Below are 19675 nucleotides of genomic sequence, written 5' to 3'. Positions count from 1 at the left end.
CAAACATCGTTCTGCCTCTTCAAGGGCTAAAAGCACTTTTGAAAATAGGACTGGGATGCTTCTGAAAATGCTACCCACTGTTTTTTCGCAGTTTAGTCTACGGATGGTACCAAAAATGTTAACTTCCACTCTCATACATCCTGTCAGAAACAGCACAGTTTGCACTCACAGCTGAAATCCTGGCTTGGACACATGTATGTGTGGTTTTATGTGTTATCTTACAAACATCTCCCAAAAGGTACTTTTTTGGGGGTGCACAGCTTATCTTTGGAGACCAGATAAACCAGCTCTGGTCAGCACATACCCAGGGCAGAAGGCACCTGGATCTTGCATCCGCCCCGCTATAATCCAAGGTGCCAGTGCAGGTTCCAATCCAATCCAGCCTCACAGTGCAGGATTTCACTGCAGGTTCTCTCCGCTCTTCCCCGGCACAATCTGTACAGGCAACTTGCTTCTCCCAGAAATCAATTACTCGTCCAGCAGCGCAGCAGGAGGGGATTACAGCTCACGTTTTCCACAATTATCCTCTCCAACGCCAAGGAACTTTTCGCATCGTAGGCGTTAAGTAGGTCACAAGAGGGAAAAGCAGCGTGATGGGCATTTAGCACCAGCGAACCTGAACCTGGGAGAAAATGGGATCCAGGCCTGCACCGACCCGCATCCCAACCCCTCATCCTTCCGCAGCACAGCGGTGAGAGGAATGTATAGACTTCCCAATGAGCCATAAGCTAAAATTAGAAGCCATTCACCCCTGCACAGCCACCGTTATCCAAAAGGAAAGTAGGTCACAGAATGGCTGGCTAACTCGATTTTCCGGCGTTCCGAGCTGCTCTGTCCTCACGTTACCTCTCCTCTCCCAGGGCCTGTTTTTGGTGTCTCCTTTGTTCAGGGTATAACTGCACACAGTGTGCGGCTCCGGCACAGCCTGGCAGGAGCGGTGGGAACGGGCACGGCAGCACCCGCGTGCGCGGGGAAGCACAGACCCGTGGTTCATGAGGAATTCAACCAGAGCCAGGCGACAGCCCCTCCACGAAGCGCATCACCCCCTCCCACCTGCTCCGGGACCGGCACAAGGGCTGGCTGCCTGCCCCTTCCACAGCACTGCTCTTCGGAGATCGCTTCAGGCTCTGCCAGCTCTTCTGGGGTGCTTCTTCCCGAGGCCTGAATATCCACGTTTCATTTGCATCTCTTACCATGCGGCCTCCCTCAAGCAAGCCACAAGCTGAGCGAGGCGAGTAAATCGGGATGCTCTTCCCTCTGTGTGCAGGCTGGAGCCATCGTAGCCGACTTCCCTGCAAGCAGACCTTGAGGCATCCAACTTCACTGCTCTGCCGCAGCACAGAGAGCCCAAGAGAGCTTTAAATTTGGCTCAGGGACCTTCCCCACTCTAGATCAATGTGTCTCTGTCTGGCTCAAGGCCCTTTGCTCCTACCAACTCACCTTGCAATTGTTAAGCTGCAGCAAAGCCGCAGGTCAGCAAAAGCATGCCTGGGGCTCTCCCTGTGTCTGACAGACGGCTGGGTATGTCCCAAGCATCTGCTGCCACAAAACCCACCCAAAGCAATCTGATGTCCAAGCACCAGCCACCCTTTCCCACCCCTGATCCTGACACTGCTCCCTTATCCTTTCCTCTTCCAGCGTTCCTCCTCCTGGCCCCAAGGGGGAGAGCAGTCATCACCAAAAGGCATCCCAAACGTGTCCAAGGGAGGTGAGAGGCTCTAAGCTGAGCGGGGGATGGCCTTTAGAAGGACAACTGCATGCTGGATCCCACCTTTGCTACTGGAACCACAACAAAGGCAATGCTGGCAGCAAGGCCCAGCACACCCTGCCCCTTAGAGCCCACAGCTTGGCATCTCCCTGCTGGGGTACTTAAAGGGTCGTACACCACCAAGCCTCAGCCATTAAAATTGGCCAGCCAAGGATCTGTTGACTGCCCATTCACTGCCCATGTCTTCTTCAGAGAAAGAACTTCCCTCCAGCAGAAGGGAAGGGTTCTTTGGTTCGAGTTCCCTACCCACAGCCAGGCTTGCTTGCACGCTACTCGCAAGGGGACCTTGCAAGAGCAGGGGAAGAGCCATCATCCACTCATCCCATGTGAATCCAGACACAAACACGGAGCCAGATTGGAAATTATGCAGGCATTTGGTGTCAGATGTGACCTTCCCTTGCTGAGCACCCACCTGGAACAAGTGCACCCTGTTGCGAAGGTTAACAGCAAAGTCCTGCTACCAGACTGGCTTGGAGGATCAGCACAACTCGGAATGAAGTCAGACAGGGAGACAAATGATGCCACCAGCTCTGAGCACTGCACGTGACAGGTCCCAGGCATTATGGCACTTGCAAGGAGAATGCAGAGCTCCTTGTAACGTGGTCCAGGTACGCGAGAGTGTCCAAGCAGGACGGGGCTCAAGTGAACAGGAATAAAGATGCTTGAGCCTTCCTTTTTCTGACCCCAAGCCCTTGCACAGGAGGCACAAGCCATCTAGCCCAGGAACCCCGGAGCGGGCGCTTGGTGGTGCATGGGGAGAACCCATCACTGCCCCCAAAGCCTAGTGTCTGCAAAGCCGGCACTGGCTTCAAACACATCAACCTCTTTACCCCCTCGCACAACAGACCGTGCTGGCATTGGGTCTCCTATTGCTCAGGAAGAGAAGCAGATGGAACAAGGAAAACCAGGAAAATTACACTGCCTGGGAGCGCAGGGTATGCAATTTTGTTTTCTTTTTAGGAGTTGGGCACCTGGATTTCTGCAGCTCCCAGTGAAATCGCAGGCCTCACAATTCAGAGCAATTAGTGACTGGTAGTTTTCCTTTTATGCAAAATCATCCTTTTTATCCAACACCTAAATGAAAATGAATATGCTTGATTATCTACCAAAGGGCCCAATTTCCTACCATCGCTCCAAAGCACACAGCAAAATTCCTGTCTCCTCAGGCTGCTATTACAGGCAACGGCTGAGTGCAACAAATGAGTGGTCAAGGCAGAGATCCAGAGCCAGGGATGCTGGACTGACCTTTGCTAACACTGTTTACAGCACTGTATATCCACAAATCCAGCCCTGGATGCATCCATGTCCTTTCTGCTCCAGCCGGGGGGGCTCAGGAGCAGCCAGGAGAGCTCGCAGCTGGCCTCCAGCATTAGAGCATCATGGATGCCCCTCTCCATCCATGCAGCTCACCCTGCCACAGCAAACCCCATGCTTTAAGGCAGCTTTCCACCAGGCTCACTCCCAGAGGAGAGGATGAAAGCAGCTCTTTAACAGACAGGGCTCTGAAGCATCTCCTGAATGCATCAAATCTAAAGTTGATTACAGGAAACCCCCCCAGGCAGGTTCTTCAGAAGACATTTGTGCTCGAGCCACACAACGGAGTGAGCTCCTCAGCCCTCTGTTGCCACCATCCCCGACAGGGCTCCATCTATCCACCTCCCACAGGGCTCTTGCCCAGGGGAATCCCCCATTTACCCCTCACCAACCTCCCCGTCCCCTGCCCGCTGACACGGCACCGTTGCACGTTTGTACTTCCAAGGTTTCCAGACTCACCCTGTTCTCGTCGTAGATGATCTGCACCAAGCTGCGATGTTTGGACTCGATAGGAGGCGGGGAGATGGGTTTTTCAGGCTCTGGTGGTTTGGCTGCTTCTTCCTCCAACTGTTGCTGTGGAAGGAGAAGGGGGAGGAGGAGGGTGAGTCACAGTGAGAAACGCAGCCGGCCCCGTCCACACGCGACTCTCTGCGGTGCCGAGGCAAAAACCGCCATGGCAGGAGGCTTCCTGCGAGACACAGAGGGATGGGGAGAGGGAGGAGAGCTGCCCCATGGCCCCTGCCACGCAGGCGCAGCGCTCCCTGCCCCGGCCACCAGGCCCTGAGCTGCTGGGGCAGTGCTTTATAGGCATGGAGGATGAGGACCTGCCTTGAACCAGCCTCTTGGGGAGCGCTCGATGATTTTACTGCAAACCCTTTAAGGGAACCACAGCTCGGGCCTGGCTCCCTGCTGCTACCTGCGCCTGGAGCTGCGATTGTGCTACAGGGAGCACGGAGCAAAGCTGCTCTCCACCTTCAGCTCTATCTTGTGATGCTGTGGTTGGAGGAGATACCCCGGGATGACTGTTCTTGATTAAATGACTCGTGCGCTGGCTGCACCATGCAGCCAAATGCGCCAGGAACTACAGCAGAGCAGCAGTAACACTGTGAACCCTCACATCTCTGCTCAGAGCTGGCCAGATAGGGCATGTGGCAGCCCTCCTGGCCAAGGTGAGAGACGCAAAGTGCTCAAGAGGGCAAGCAACAGCTATAGGAGTTCCTGCAGAGAGAGCACAGTGCTCAGACATGGGTCATCAAGGCATAGACAGCACAAGAACTCACGCTGCAAATGCCCACAGCCATGAACACACCGTGCAACTCTGGCTGCCCCAGCAGGTACAGGAAGAGCTGCAGCATGAGCCACCTTCCAGGCATCAGGCGGAATAAGACTCATTCCTCTCCTCCCTTCATACAGAACATGCTGTCCTCAGCAGAAACCACCAAGTCCAGGCTTCAACGAGATAAAGCCCGGTAGGTGTGGATGGCCATCACCCGGGTGACCCACCCTCAGAGACAGCAGTGTTGAGGAGCTTGTTTTGTTGGCTCTTCTGCTTTCTCACTGCCTTCACCGCATTGCCACAGCTCCACATTTCATGGTATCTGCGCTCTGAGGTGCAGCAGCTGCATGCAGAAATACACCCCTTCACCTCCACGTGTCTGCCTGTGCTAGGACAACAGAACCCAAGGGGTGCCTCATCCTAAGCTTCACTCCCCATCACAGCAGAAACATCCAGGAGCTGCTCCACAAGCATGTCCACCACGTCTCCACCACACATGTAGTAAAAGGCACCCAGCCCCAGCCAGCTTGAATGCTACCCACCCCTTTGGAAGATGGAAAGCAGAAGGCAGCAAGTCCACATAGAAGGGTTTGGGTTGGAAAAGGCCTTAAAGCTCATCCAGTTCCAATCACTCTTCCATGGGCACGGATACCTTCCACTGGAGCAGCTTGCTTCAAGCCCTGTCCAACCTGGACTTGAACACTGCCAGGGATGGGGCAGCCACAGCTTCTCTGGGCACCCTGTGCCAGCGCCTCAGCACCCTCACAGGGAAGAACCTTTTCCTAATGCCTAATCTAAGTGTCCCCTCTTTCAGTTTTACACAGGCACCTTTGGAGATCACTGATTGTGTAATGGGAGCCTCGCAGGCCATGACAAACTTTCATGATGAAGGAGCAGACCTAAGAAACGACTCCCGAGCATCACTGCGGTCTGCGGGTGTATCTGACGCATGACCTGCATCTCCATCTCTCCCGACAGGCACGAGCAGGAGAAGACATCTGAGCCCTCCCAGTAAGCCTGAGGAACCGCTCATCCAGAAGAGGAAATGAGATTCCTCGTGGCTCGGTGCGAGGAGGGAGCGCGCAGGCTGCGCACGGCAGCTGCGGGGCAGCACAGGCACAGGAGAGGCAGCGGCTCTCAAAACCGCCTCCGGTTTTCTCACTGCTCGGTTCCCAATCTCCAAACCTCTGTGGGTTGTTTTCCCTGCAGTCAAAGCAGCTCCTGGTGAAGCAAGGCGGGGGAATCAAGCCTTGTAGTAGGGAGAAAACGCAGCTGGGACTGAGCGCAATCAGCTTGCACCAGAGGTGAGCAAGCCACTGTGCTAGCGGAGACAGCAGTGCCTGGTGGTCCAAGAAGAAGGTGGGTATCTATTCCTCCTTCAGATCATCTCTGCTCCTGCTGACAACACTAGGGATGTGGGATGCGGTCCAAGAGAACACTTAAGCATCAGATAAGGCTACTGGCTTGGCTGAGAAAACTCACACCCCTTAAATGAAATGTGTTTCAAAGGATGAAGCGACCCCATGCTGTGGTCCCTGTCGTGTCCCACCTCCCCACACGTGGACATCTTCTTCCATGCAGGAAAAAGCAGCAGCACAGCAGCAAAAACCGCATCACCACTGCCAGCCAGCCTGGGGAGTAGGCTCTGGCACAGGCAGGACAGCCTGCCATCAGCATACCCACCTTCGGGTCTTAACCTCGAGGTTACTCCAGCCATGTGTGAGGATGGCCAGGAAACAGCCAGCTTGGACCATCCGCAATCTGGAAAGGGATTAAACTTCCCCAGCTCCGCAGGGGTCCATCCCTTCCTGCCCACAAAGAGCCACACCACCGCAGCACACCAAAGGCTCCAACCAAGCCCCAAAGCTCCCTTCTCTTCGCCACCACGGCTGTTTCTCAGGTGGCCCAAATCACTGTGCAAAGGGGACAGGAGCGCTTTGGGAAGTCACGGCTGAAACCACAGGTTCCAAAGCAGGTCTCCGCATTAGCCCCAGTGCAGAAGCAGCACTTCCAGGCACCTGCCTGCTCTTGCTTAGTGTCCTAAAGCATCCCCATCACACAGCCTTGCTCGCACGTGATAAAACTCCAAAGACAGAGCCACCAAAAGGGATCTGTCAAATCCTCTGCTTCCTTTGGGGGAAATATTTGGGTAAAATAAGGACTATGTCAGAATCTTGGCTACGTTGTTCTGAAACCCACAAAAACCCTGCGAAGCGGTCGGTGTGTTGTAAGTGATTTCAGAGGGTTTGATGGTGTATCAGGAAATGAAAGTTTGCCAGTAAGTGGAGGCTCATTAAAAGCAGCTCGTTAAAAGAAAAAATACAAATCTAATTATAGCTGAAATACAGTAGAGAATTAAACTCCACTCTCTGTGGTGTAACACTGTGCCGTTTTTAGGGGAGGGATGCTAGAGGGAAGGATGCAGGCAGGGGCTGCAGGCAGCACACCTGACCGCAGCAGGTTCAGCCCATGACAACTATCCCTGGGAGCTGTGGGAAATGGCAAAGGAAGATAGGTCAGGGTTCCCAGACACGGACAAAATGGGTTTCTTAAAGGTCTGCCACAAGAGCTAGGCTGGGACTGTGACCTTTATAGGAGAGAAGCGGGATGAGAGATGAGTCTTGACGGCTCCACACTCTCTCCCTCCCCACTCCCAGCAGCAGCTGCCCACGAGCCTCCTGCTCTTCCCAAATGAAAGACAGCACAGCAATGCTGAAGGGATGCAAGATGCCATCATTAGCCATAGCCCTGGTGCCTACAGCATCCACAGGCCAACCCTTCTCCAAGTGGAGGGGGTGCCCTCTCCAGGTAAGAGTCTCTTTGGCTGGATCACACACTACAGAAGGGCTAGAAGATCCTGCACTGCTGGCAAGCAGTCGATGGCACTGCAGGAAGACCCTGTCCCCACACGTACCAAGTGCTGTGCTGAAGGGACCTGCATGATGAAGCCAAGGTCATTAAACACACACGCACCCCAAGCTGCCACACTGCCTTATGCAGTACCTGGGTACCGGGATGCTTCACCTGCCCATAGGAGAGGGCTTCCAGCCACAGAGCATCTCTGAAACCCCCTTGCAAAGAGCCAAGGGGAGAACAGAGGAAACTCAGCCTTGAGACAGATAGAAGGAGACACCCTGGAGCTCTTCCACCCATGCGGCTCCACCTCCATCACCAGGTGGGAGTGTTGTACTCCTGGAGAGCCCTATGCTGAGCTCAGCGCCCAGGGAGGCTGAGGCACCACTGCAGACAACAGCCCAGCAGTTCATTTCTCCTTCAGATCCCCGGTACCGCTGCCAGGAATAAATGCATAAGGATTATCCTTCCCTGTCAGGAAGAGAGGGAGAAAGGACTCAGCAAGAGATTGAAGCGCATATGGTGCATGAATGAGCGGGGGATGGCTGGTGGAGGTGGCCTCCTGCCAGAGGTGCGCAGGGCTTGGGGAAGGTTCCTCAACTTGCTGGAGATGTTTGCTTCTTGCAAAGTCCAGGCAGAGCCTTCCCTGCCATGTCTGGAACGAGCAGAAAGGGAGAAATGGTGGATTGGGGCTGGCTGGGATTTATATTTTTCCATACAAATGTATTTAATTACCCTGAGAAGGCCTCCCAGAGACAGAGGGGAAAAGCATTAGGACATTCTGGCTGCGTACGATACCTCCCCTGCTCCTGCAGGAGCAGTCTCTGTTCCAGGATGATTGCTTTCCCTCGCTCGTCTTCCTCCTGCACTGACAGCTCAGATGCACAGATGGACAAAACGTTCCCGGAGCATCTCAGGAACACCCACTTCCCCCCCAGAATGCTTCTTCCCAGATGCGCCAGCCCTGGGCTGGGGAAAGATTCTGATGGAGGGGAGAGAAGCCCATGCTGGAGGGGTGGGATCTGCTACCAAACGACTTTGCCACCACGTGCCAAAAAGAGGGAGGGGATGCTTTTCCTGCCAACAGCCACTTTCACCTCCTTCCCCACTCAGCAGAGCATTTTTGTGGGGAGGAAGTATCATAAAATTCGCTCAGAAGGAAGAAATAAAGCAACCAAAGCAGCCAACAATAAAAACCCCATTTCCTTACGGAAGGACAGCTTCAATTTAACAGCAAGGAGCATATGCTGCTCCCGTCAGCATCAACAGCAGCTCCTCAGCATCTCTGGAGTCAGGCAGGGGATCGGCAGAGCTGTCAGTCCTCCCGGCTGCCATGAGAGGGACCTTCACTGCTGTGCCAGGAGCACATTCCACTCTGGAAGTGCTTCTCCACAGTGGGAAATAGCCATGGTTTGCACCTCCATCCTCAAATGCGAGTTACAAACATGGACCAGCAGCCAGACTGCCAGGTGAGACAGGACACCCAACACTTTGTTGTGTTTCCTAGGAGGGAGAAAGGAAGGGCTGGCTTCTCCCAGCTCCCACCAAACCCAACAAGAGGAACCTCTGTGGTTTCCATCACTCCAGATGTTCCTGTCCCCTGCAAGCTGTCACACACGGCTGCTTCCTTGCATCCCCAGCACAGCTGCTTCTGCCCACTCTTGGCTCCCTCTCCCTAAGCGCACTGATACCTCTGCAGATAAAAAGCAACACCAAAAAAAGGCCCTTCATGTTAATTAAACCATATTGTTTGAAAGCAAACCCAAACCATCCTGCTTGTCTTGCAGGAAAGAAAGGGAGAGTATCTGCTATGGGAAAATGCAGATCTGATGGGGAGGTCAACTGTATGCTCATCCTCAAGAAGCACTTGCCCCATCCAACAGCCCAAGTAGAGGCTTTGTTCCATTCCCAAATTCCTGCTGCACACCCCTGGGGACAGGTCATTCAGGCAGTTTGGGAATAGCAGCCATCAGGGAGTTTAGGAACCGGCTCCAAGCAGAGGCAATAGAAGAGCCGGTAAGACGGAGGCAGAGGGAAGCGATGTGCTTTAGGAAGTGAAAGCCTTTAAGTCTGTGGATTTTTCACAGACGTCCCCCAAGGTTTTGTTATATTAATCTCTTAATGGGTTTATGGTAATTGTACACACGCCAACAGCGAGCAGGCGAGCCTTGTGCTGGGGAGTGCTCCTGTGCAGGGGTAAAGCACCACTGAGAAGATCAGACTCAAATCCCTGGCTCAGGCACAGCCCTGACTGGAGCTGGATCAGATGCTGCTCATGGCTGCAAAGCTGCAAAGCCCTGGAGAAGGGGACTGGATGCAGGAAGGGCCATTAGGCCATTGCCACAATGTTTTGAACAGCCCAGTACTACAATAGTGGCAGCAACAGCACTGGGGAGAGACAATGGCTGGAAAGGAGAAAGAAAAGACCTTGTGCTAACACTGGGCTGCAGAGACAACTGGGGCAACCCAGGCTGCCCTTCCAGCTCTGCCACTGACTGCTTGCATGACCATGGGCAAGTCACCAAGGACAGATCTTCCTCCCTTTAAGGCACTTCAACATGCAAAAGAGCCCACAAGCTGGGTTTCCAAAGCTCCCTTGTCTTGCAGCTACCAGCTCCAGACTGCTGGCACAGCAGCAACTGCCCATGTCACGACAGGAAGCACAGACACAGAGCACCCTGATGGCACTGCCACTTCCCCTCTGTGGCCATGGCTGGGCCAGGATGGGGTGTAAGGCAGCACGCAGAAGTGAGGATGTGTGCTCCCCTCCAGCCCACAGCCTCTTACCTGCTTCTTCTTCAGCTTGGAGATCTGCTGCTCCACCATGGTGATCTCGCGGTCCACGCGGTCCATGTTCTGGATGAGCTCCTCCTTGGAGAGCCGGGCGGGCAGCAGGTCCAGCTCGGCATCGGGGTGAGCAGGGCTCACGGGCGACACAGGCTCCAGTTTGCCAGGCAGGCCACGGTCCTGGGGAGTGTAAAACAACCAGGTCAGCACTTTCTTTCCCAGGAGACTTTGGATCCCTCTCTCATCCTCCCACGTCAGCTGCCACAGCTCCCTGGCCCATTCCCAGCCCTCTGAGACACACACCCCCCTCAAAAAACCTGCTAGACAAAGCAGTTCCAGCTGCCAGATCACATCACCGCAGTGATCCACAACCTCCAGCACCTCCGGAGAGGACCAGCTTAGTCTCCCATTGACGTGGCAGGAGCTCTTCCTCCTGCCAAAGCCTCGGAGGCTTCTTCAGTGCTACCCGCGTTCCTATGGATCAATAAACCCATCCATATTCAGCAGCTGCCAGCAGCACCGTCCCTTCACATCTCAGCAGCCAGCTCAAGGCTGCATCTTATCCACAAAGATGAGGTAGTAACAGACACATCCTCCTCTGGCACAGCCATGGCCATCCTGGGGATAAGAGCAGCATTAACTGCACTGAACGAGAAGGGGCTATAAGGGCCGGACTCCCATCTCCTTCCTGGAGGTCCTCCTCCATCTCATTAAATTCTCAGGGAGCTCTGAATGCTGGATGTCAAATGCATCCATCCAAAAACAAAGAGAAAGGGGACAGACGAGGTCAGCTCAGATAAAAGCAGATTGAATTGATCGCAGTCAGTGTTCTGTTTGCAAATTCCAGGTAAAGAGGCTCTGAACCCAACAAGACCCTTCAAGCCAGAGACTGGACAGATCAGCATAACCTCCGTGGCCACCACAGGGAGCAGCTCTAGTGACCATGAGCTGGGGGCAGAAAACATAGCAGAACATTCAGCTTCACTTCCAGCACTGCAACCACTTTGCGGAGCCCAACAAGCCAGTTATCCCAGGAACATCGCAGGACCACGCTGCCCTTCCCCTCCCCAGCTCCAAAGGAAGGAGCCCACCTGCTGCAAACACAAGCTGCATGCCTGGATGCCCAGCACTGATGAACGCACCTGGGATGAAGCAGCTCTTTAAGAGCCACCAGGTAAGGATCACAGCACATCAACAGCCTTCCCTGACCCGGGACTCTCCTCTCTGGCAGCTTCCCAGCACCTTAATTAGAAGTTTATCTATTCATGTGCTTAGCGAGAGGATGGATTGCTTTCCTGGAGGGGCAGGAAGAGGAGCTGTGGCTTGGTTTGTAACCGTAAACTGTGGCCAGAATGCTGCAGCTGCTGGGAGGGGAGGGAAGGGGAGGCCAACAAGTGAGGGTCACACAACTGCCCTACCTTCATTTCAGCAGACAAAGCCAACGCTGCTCTGCACCAGCTGGTGCTGAGTGTCCTCCCCTCCATGCTGATACACAGCCACCAGCCAGGGCTACCACGAACCTTCTCCCTGGGCTCGTCCTCCTGGGAATGAGGGTGACAGGGTGGAGCTCGGTGGCACTGGGACCCCTCTGTGCTCCTCTGCCTAGCAATGCACATGAATAATGGCCCTAGGCTGTTTGCCAGCTGTGTTGTAGCTCACACCAAGCATGCAGATGCCATCTTGGCACTGTTGAGCATCTCCATAGCATCTGTTGACCACGAAGCAGAATAACGCAGGGTGGCCTGCACCCTACTGCTGGTGGGGATGAAGCACGATGAGGTTCCTCCTGGGGACGCTGCACCCACAGTCCCACAGACCTGGCTGGTGGGGCTGTGCTGAGATGAGCTCTGCCCTGTTCCCCTCCTTAAGGGATGGGCAACATCATCCACAGCAAAGCTAGAACAAGGAGAAGCAAAAGAGGATGTTTCCCAACAAAGCAGCCATGTCCTAGGACACCAGCATCTTCCATTGCTCCTCCTTCTTCCTGCTAAACCCTGCTCTAGCTGAAGGAGGCATCAAGCCAGGCACGGAAGAACCACTGCTGGACACCCTTCCCACTGCTGCCATCAAGGGACAGAAAGCAAAGGAGCAACTCGAAATCCCTTTCTCAAAGTCCTGTGTGGGGCTCATCCAGCCCTAAGAGCACAGAGGCACCAGCAAGCTGAGCTGGCTGTTTCCAGCGTCCGCTCAGAAGAGAAACTAGAAGGATTTCAAAGGCTTCTGGAGAACGCCAAGGAGCAGATGAATCAGGTGCTCACAAACCCCTGGTCAGATTAAGACATGGGAATGGGGAAGTAACAGTGGCTTTTTCTAAAGAAAAGCAAGAAGCCTGCCAAAAATGCAGGAGAGAGACTTCTCTCTGTGCACACGAAACAAAAGACAGCATCTCACATCTGCCAATATACAAGACAGGGCATCCTTAAACCCCTGCCTGGCACAAAGCCCTTTGGAAACCTGGTTTCTGGTACTTTATCTTCTTACCTTGCAGAACATGAAGTGAAACAGCAGCAAAAGCTGAGTAAGGGAAACAGCTGCAAGTCACAGCACAAAAGCCATCATCATCTGGTATTAGAGATGATTATAGCAATAGAGAGAAGCAGTGCCCCTGGACCTCAAATAACCAGTCACTGTCGTCTCACAAGCACCTCTAAATAAAATGACAAACAGCAAGAGGAAGGAAAAACCAAACGTGAAGGTATAAAGAGAATCTTCGCCCGCAGCGATGAAGTGCAAAAAGCAGAGCTCAGGGGTTTATGCAAGGCACGAAGAAGCCCTTCTTCTAAATCACAAAAATGGGTTGGAAAGAGGTTTGTAAAGACCGGAGGCCACCCAGAGCCTGGGATGGACTCTCATGGATGGAGATATTTCACCTCGTGCTCTGCTTGCCGGCACTCTCAAGAAGCTGCTCAAAATATACTGCTCTGCTTCAGACAGTACCATAGCCGGGCTTGAACAAGTGCAGTGCGAAACGTGAAATTCTCCTTATTAACGTGAAGTCACAGACCTGGAGCCCAGCAAGAGCCGGGAGAGCTGGAATAAATCTGCTGGAGGAAAGAAAACAATTACTGCATTACTCCAGTTGGTATTTTCTCAGTAATTATACTGCTTCCATGTGATTTGTTTTTATACACGGCTAACAGCTACCGTAGTTCCTGTTTATCCCCGGCCTTTTTACGTGATTTATATGATAACAAGGGTTGGGTGAGTGGGGGGCAGAGGCTGCATAAACCTTCCCACAGCAAGAGGAGATGCTGGCACTGAAGAAAACAATTATCACCGAGGAGTCTATCAAAGAGCAAGGCCAAGCTTTGGGGGTGGGTTTCCTCTGCAAGCTTCTATTCCTAACACAGATAACGTTAACAGAGCAAGCCTGCTATGTGCTATTAGGCAGTGTCTTCAAAAACACGGGGGAAGGAGGGGAAAGGAAAAGGACAAGCCAACTGCCTGCCGAATGCCTTCAAGAGCAAATAAGCCCCTGGGTAAATTCAACATCCCTGCCTCCAGGCACAGCAGCAACTGGGTCCACAAGAGATGGTGAGGATACCAACCCCAATCCCAGGACATGCCGGAACCTGCAACAGACCATTGCCTCGTCCTTTTCTTGCATTTCTGACCCACTTGCAATGCTCTCGGGGAGCAAGCGGGAATTGGTGGGATGGAGAAGGGTGTCCACACCATGCACCAGCTCAGCCTCTACAGAGGGAATTTTCCTCATCCACTTCCCACCCTCAGGAGATGGCAAGTTGGTGGCTCCACTCCATCCACACCTAATTGTCACTGCAAAAAGCATTTTGACCTTTTGATCCCTTGACCACACTGCCTGCCTCTTCACAACGACACTGGTGGAGCCTCAAAGCTCCCATAACCCCAGTCAGTACCTGTGCATCACTGGTGCATACCAAGCAAACAGAGCCGCTTGCCTGGGACGACCCTCAGGATCTCTATGCCAGCACCACGATGTCTGCCCTACATATCATCTCCTGGTCTCTCTCTGCCTTTCTAAACCAGATCATGAGTGATGTTCCCCCAAGCACAGGACAGAGATTCAGGGATGCCAATGTCACCTCTTCCCAGTCTGTTCACTTTCTAATTACCAGGCAGCAGCAGCGGTTTCTGCTGGAGCACCGGGAGGGATTAGGAGGTGTTATCTCCAACTCCTGCCCACTCACACATCCCACATCCTCGCGGCATGGAGGAGACTGCCAAAGCAGGCAGGATGGGCCAGCGCTGCTCAAATTAATTCCCCCTATAAGAACACATGAGCAAGAAGTGGGCTTGGGATCCGGGTGAGCTGCTGCAAGGGTGCCTCCATCACCCGCGCACAGAGGCAGTGAACATCGGTGAACTCCAACTAACAGCACTCCCAAAACCCCATCCATGGGAGGCTGTGCCGCACGCAGAGGCACAGCAGCTTGTCCTCCCTGTCCTGGAACACGGCGGAGCAGCAGACGCGCAGCCCCAGGGCTTTCCCACACGTCCCGGGATGAAAACCAAGCAGGAGAGCCCACACCCCCCACCTCCATCCACCAGGTTTTAAGGGAAAAACATGCACGTAAGAACTCTTCAGTGAGCCAAATACAGACCAAAGGAATGTTCTTCTTAATTGGAAAAGTGTCCAACGCGTTCTGTCGCATCAGCAGCCCCCTGGTGACAGCACTGACATGGGGAAATAGAGGCCAAGGGCTGAAAATCCACATCTCATTTCCCCAGGGAGACACAAGTACAAATTCAGAGCCTGAGCAGTGAAAAGTACATCGAGTTATCACAGTTCTTTTGTTCATGACCATCTGCTGCACTAATGGCTCCTTCGGCAGCCCAACCCTTCAAACAGGGCTTTAATTCTTCGGCACTGCTGGGCTCTCAGCTCAAAAGGCTGCCACAGCGGGACACAGACGAGCCTGTCGGTGGATGCAGTGTGGTCCCACAGTGCTGTTCACCACGAGCACATGGGTGTTCCCATACAAGCTAACACTGTCTTAGGGATGCCATCAGGGACCAAGGCATCACCCGCCTCCTTCCTCCATCCCCACGCTCCATGGCACGTACAGGGATCGCTTTCACTGGATGCAGCCCAGTACATGCTCTTGTGGGAATTCACGAAGCTGGAACCCAAGGAGCTGTCCGAAGACAAAGCTGATTTTTAGGTTTTTTTCCCTAAATAAATCCGTGACTTTCTGAGAGGGCCTACGAGATTCCTTTCCCCTGTAATCCAGCTGAATTCCACGCAGCCAGGGCACAAAACATCCCAACAATTTCTAAGCTTGCACGAAAAGTAGGTCAAAAAACTTCCCCAATGTTTCAACAGCTTGAAGCAATTTAATTGCAAAACCAGTACCAAATGGTGACCCTCCCTCCCCACTCCCTCCAGCAGATTTACGGGGGTGGTAAAACCTCGCCAGTTAAACGCACTAACCAAAGCCTAGGATCTGGCCTTGCAAAACCTTCTTGTGCTTAGAAGAAACCATTCCGCAGCGTTATACTGAGCAGATGCTGCCCCTGGACCTCAAGATCGGAGGAAGCACCAGTTTAGGGACTCAGAGGTAGCCTAGAATACGGATCAAATCCAGAAAACCTCACTCAGGCAAACTCCCACCGAAGCCGAAGGCATTACACCGACAAATGGATGTTGTGCCTTTCATTACCTTCTTGTGTTTCCCCATTAGTGGATAATAATTGCGCTGAATGCTCATGTTCCCTACTGACTTCACAGGAGTGATGAATTCTCACCTACCCATCTACTCATTACAAAGAGGAGCTAATCGCTCCCCCTCTCATTAAGAGCTCCCCAACGCTGCCTCTTTTGCGCTGCTGGATTTGCAGCCGACTCCAAGTTAGTTAAAGCGTTAACTGCCGGGACTGAGATTTTTCCATGCTGAATATTTCCTCCAGGCATTTCAGGCTTTTCTTTTTCCTAAACAGTAAATTTCAGCCAACACAACTCTGCTGCTTCCAAGAACAAGCTGACAGGAAAATATGCCTTTCTGCAGCGTTCAGAGGGATTCTGGGAACCTTTTCTCTGAGCACCTTCGGCGCAGTGGATACATCTGGCAAGGCTATTCCCTGCCAGTGATTTGCCTTTTGTTAACTCTGAAAAGGTGTCCAAGTCAATGGAGAAAGAGAAATTAACTAAAACCTCATTTTGGTGCTTGCCATAGGGAATGGCTTTGAACCGAGCGAGTGGAGGGGGTCCTGGGGAGCTCCAGGTCAGGTATCGCACTCTGCCTGTTCTCCTGCTAAGGGCAAGGTTGAGCTGGAAGGACCTTATTGGCATGCGTGGAGTGCTCTGGGCAACAGCAACGAGAGCCCTAAAAGAGCTGTGAGTAAATGCAGGGAGTCCTTTGGACAGCAGATAAAGCCTGAGACCACCTCATAAATGATAAGGATGAGGAAAAGCAGCCAGCAATCTGCTCAGCAAGAGATGGGGGGTGTCCTGGGCATGTAAAGTGAAGATGGTGTCCTGATGCTCTCAGCAGATAAGGAGGAGGAGAAGTTAAGGTTGTAGTCCACAGAGCAGCAAGCACTCCCACTCCTCCATTTAATGTTTAAGTTAATGCAACTTAATTCATCCACCAGAGCATCATTTAACCTTTGCTGATGTTGCACCGAGCGATGCGCTGCCCAGAACATCACCATCCCTGTGACACCCCACCTCAGCCCTACATCTCCATCTCCCTTCCCAACCCATTTCTTTAAGCGAGCAGGGCTTCTCCTAACCTGGAAGAGAAGCAGCACAGGAGCCCCTCACATCCTCCTGTCCACCAGCCCTTGCAGAGCCAGGCACAGGAGGACAATGGCAGCCCCTGTCAGGCACAACTCTGCTCACCCTGTGGCCGGAGCCAGGAGGAAAGCATCAGTATCTCAGTTTGAGGAGCAAAACTGCTTCCTTGAGGAACGGCCAAATACATTAAGAGCAAAGGCAAGGAGGCAGATTTCCAATTGCCCCATTTGGTGCTTGGGGTTGGCACCTCCTGGCTCCAGAACCAGGTTTTAAAGGCAATGGTGGAGCTCACTGCAGAGCTCCTCCCAGCAAAGCAGCTGGGCTGAAACCACCCTCATCTTCCCTAGAAAGTGCCAGCTTCAAGCAGCTTTCACAGGAACCTCTGAATAATCCCCACGGACTTCCACGGAAACGCGGGATGCAGCGGCATGGCCACCTGCAACCATCGCCCTCTCTTGTTTCCTCATCTCTCCCTGGGCCTGCTGCTCAGGGAGGTTCTTTAGGGAGACCTTCAGGCAGGCAGGCAGGAGGGGTCCCTACCTGGGGGTGCAGCAGACTCCTTCCAAACTTCCTCCAGCAGCCCTCTCACCCAACCCAACAAACCTCAGGAGAGCCCAGCATTTCCTCCATGCCTTTGGAAGCTTTAGCCTCCCACCACGTTATTTATAGGTTTTGCAGCACCACCCATCCTCCTTCCACTGCCACATGCAGTAAAGCAAGGATCGAGCCCTCCCAGCACACCAGTGGGGCAGGGCTGCAGCATTAAGACCCATGTTCATCTTGGCAGGCGTATTCCCTCCGATCTGAAGATGCTGGCACAGTCCCTGCTGTATCCCAGCTGGTCCTCAAGCCCTGGATGCCATGCTAAAAGCACAAAGGAGTTTGCCTTTTGTAAGAAAGACCTCTGCAGGAAAAAAGACCCTTACTTCTATAGTAGTTCAATGCTCCAGTGACCAGCACATACGCCATCACATGAGTGGGACAGCACCTGCACTGGAATGCAGAAGTGGGAGCCAGGCAACTCCATCCACTTGCATCTGCCTCCATGGAGCATCACTTTAACAAATACTGTTTTCACCCCAACTAGCACAGCCAAAAAGCAGGCAGCAGCCAAACAGCATGATTAAAGACATTGCAGCATCACAGGTTGCAAACATGGGGCCAGATCCTCAGCCAGACTCAGCACCATGCCTGTCCCTTCAAGCACTGGGACACATAGGGCACTGCTTGGGATGGCTGGGAAGAGCATCGCTGTGCTCAGCTACTTGGATGTGCCCAGCAAACCTCCTCCCCTGCTTACAGAGGGTGCTTCAAGGCTGGGGGCTGCTGTGAGGGCAGCAGGAGCAGGGTGCTGGGTCCTGCACTGCACCCCAGGAAGCTCCGTCTCATTCACTGGGTGACTCCAGGTGCATCCTCCATCCAGCACATGGACAAGCAGGAGCGGGGGAGAATCCACCAGGCAGCTTCGACAAACCTCACTTATTTCAAGATAAAAAACTGAGGGGAAATGAAAAGACAAAAGCCCTTCTCAGCCTGGTGTTATCAAGCAGAGGAAATGAGACTTCTAAAGCTCCCATTCAGAGAGGAGTAGGGGGGGAGAGAGAAATCCCACTCCAGACGCACTTGAGGGAACAGCTTTTGAAATGGAAATGTCGCTCTTCAGAAACACTGAATTTTCCTCCTATTGCCAGGGAGGAGGAAGGAGGCAGAGGAGCGAGCAGGGACTCCTCAGCCATGCAAATCCAAGCGGGGTCCATTCAGGGCAGCACCCGGGCGGCCCGGTTGAGAGGGGATTTGTCAGGGAGTTAATCAGGACCGGCACACCATATTAACAGCGGCAAGCCGCCTTGAAGGGGCATCAGATTTAGAGGGGAGGGAAGGGAATGAATGAAGACAGCTCTATTTAACCACCACCACCACAAGTAATAGAGACCTAGAGGCTGCTCAGGCTCCCTCCCTCTGTTCTCCCTGCACAGCCATCACCCAAAGTCATTTTTCCCCAAATCCTGGAGGCTGAGCTGCCTACTGAGAAGCAGCTTGACTGATGCAGAAAGAAAACACAAGCAAGGCCTAAGACGGTTTGAGCAGTGGCTGAGATGCACAGTGGGACCACCCCAAACCTCCTCTTACATGTGAGAGACTGCACCAAGCGAGGATCCCCAGTGACTCCCAGCACACTGGGCATGGGCTGACGGGTCCCAGCACTGAACTCCTGCTCACTCCCAGCAGCTCCTCTTCTAACGGTGTCAGCTCCAAAACCACAAGTTACTGCACCTATAGCAACCCAGGGAGCTCTCCTCACCAGCTGCATGGCACCACTTCATTGCTCCAGTCTCTTCAGGGTCACTAAGTGTATAGGTTCATTCTAGCTGTGCTCTCGGGTATATAAAGCAGGACATCAAGTATCTCTCATCTGTAAGAACCAGAAATCCTATGTCTGCAAGAAAACGGCAGTACCCCAAAGACTTCCATCGCCTCCAAAATCTTGCGAGACAAGTTCAATTTTAGCATTAAGGTCTCTCTATTCGTATCAGGACATCTCAGAACATACATGCACGTCTTGTGAGGCTCAAACACGCACACGAGATGAGAACTGAGCGGCCTGGGAGCAGACAGGGGTCACTGGTCAACCTGACCTGTGAACTTCACTGGCTGAGACACAAAACCAAGCCACTTTTACATCCAGGATCCAAGCCAATCCGACTTCCATTTTGAGGTGGTGGCACTGGAAAACTTGTTTAAGTGTGAAACAAGGCTCACAGCTGCTGAGATGCTTTTGAGAACGTTTTAACCAACATAAAGAACAGGCTTCGGGGCGAAGTATTTCCCTTGAAACAGCTCCTCTTGGCTTTTAACAAAGCTTTTGGTGGCCTCATCTGTCCCCAACACACCACTGAAGCCTGTTTAACTGTTTAACTCCCTCTTCATTTTGGCATCTCCCCTTCCTGCAGGCGCTGGC

General features: G+C 53.1%; 1 protein-coding gene across 14 annotated transcripts in view; it reads right to left on the bottom strand.

Annotated features, from left to right (window-relative positions):
• Positions 1-19675, bottom strand: part of NCOR2 (nuclear receptor corepressor 2) — a 229705-nt gene that overhangs the window by 109789 nt on the left and 100241 nt on the right. For all 14 annotated transcript variants that reach the window (XM_065692712.1, XM_065692720.1, XM_065692710.1 and 11 more), the window contains exons 5-6: positions 9999-10178; positions 3542-3655 (exon numbers count right to left, since the gene is read on the bottom strand). In XM_065692712.1, the coding sequence (XP_065548784.1) occupies positions 3542-3655; positions 9999-10178 (294 nt within the window). The remainder of the gene's footprint in view (positions 1-3541; positions 3656-9998; positions 10179-19675) is intronic.

The sequence above is a fragment of the Lathamus discolor genome, chromosome 12, assembly GCF_037157495.1.
Source record: "Lathamus discolor isolate bLatDis1 chromosome 12, bLatDis1.hap1, whole genome shotgun sequence".
Lineage (NCBI taxonomy): Eukaryota > Metazoa > Chordata > Aves > Psittaciformes > Psittacidae > Lathamus > Lathamus discolor.
This window is presented reverse-complemented; position numbering and strand designations above follow the sequence as displayed.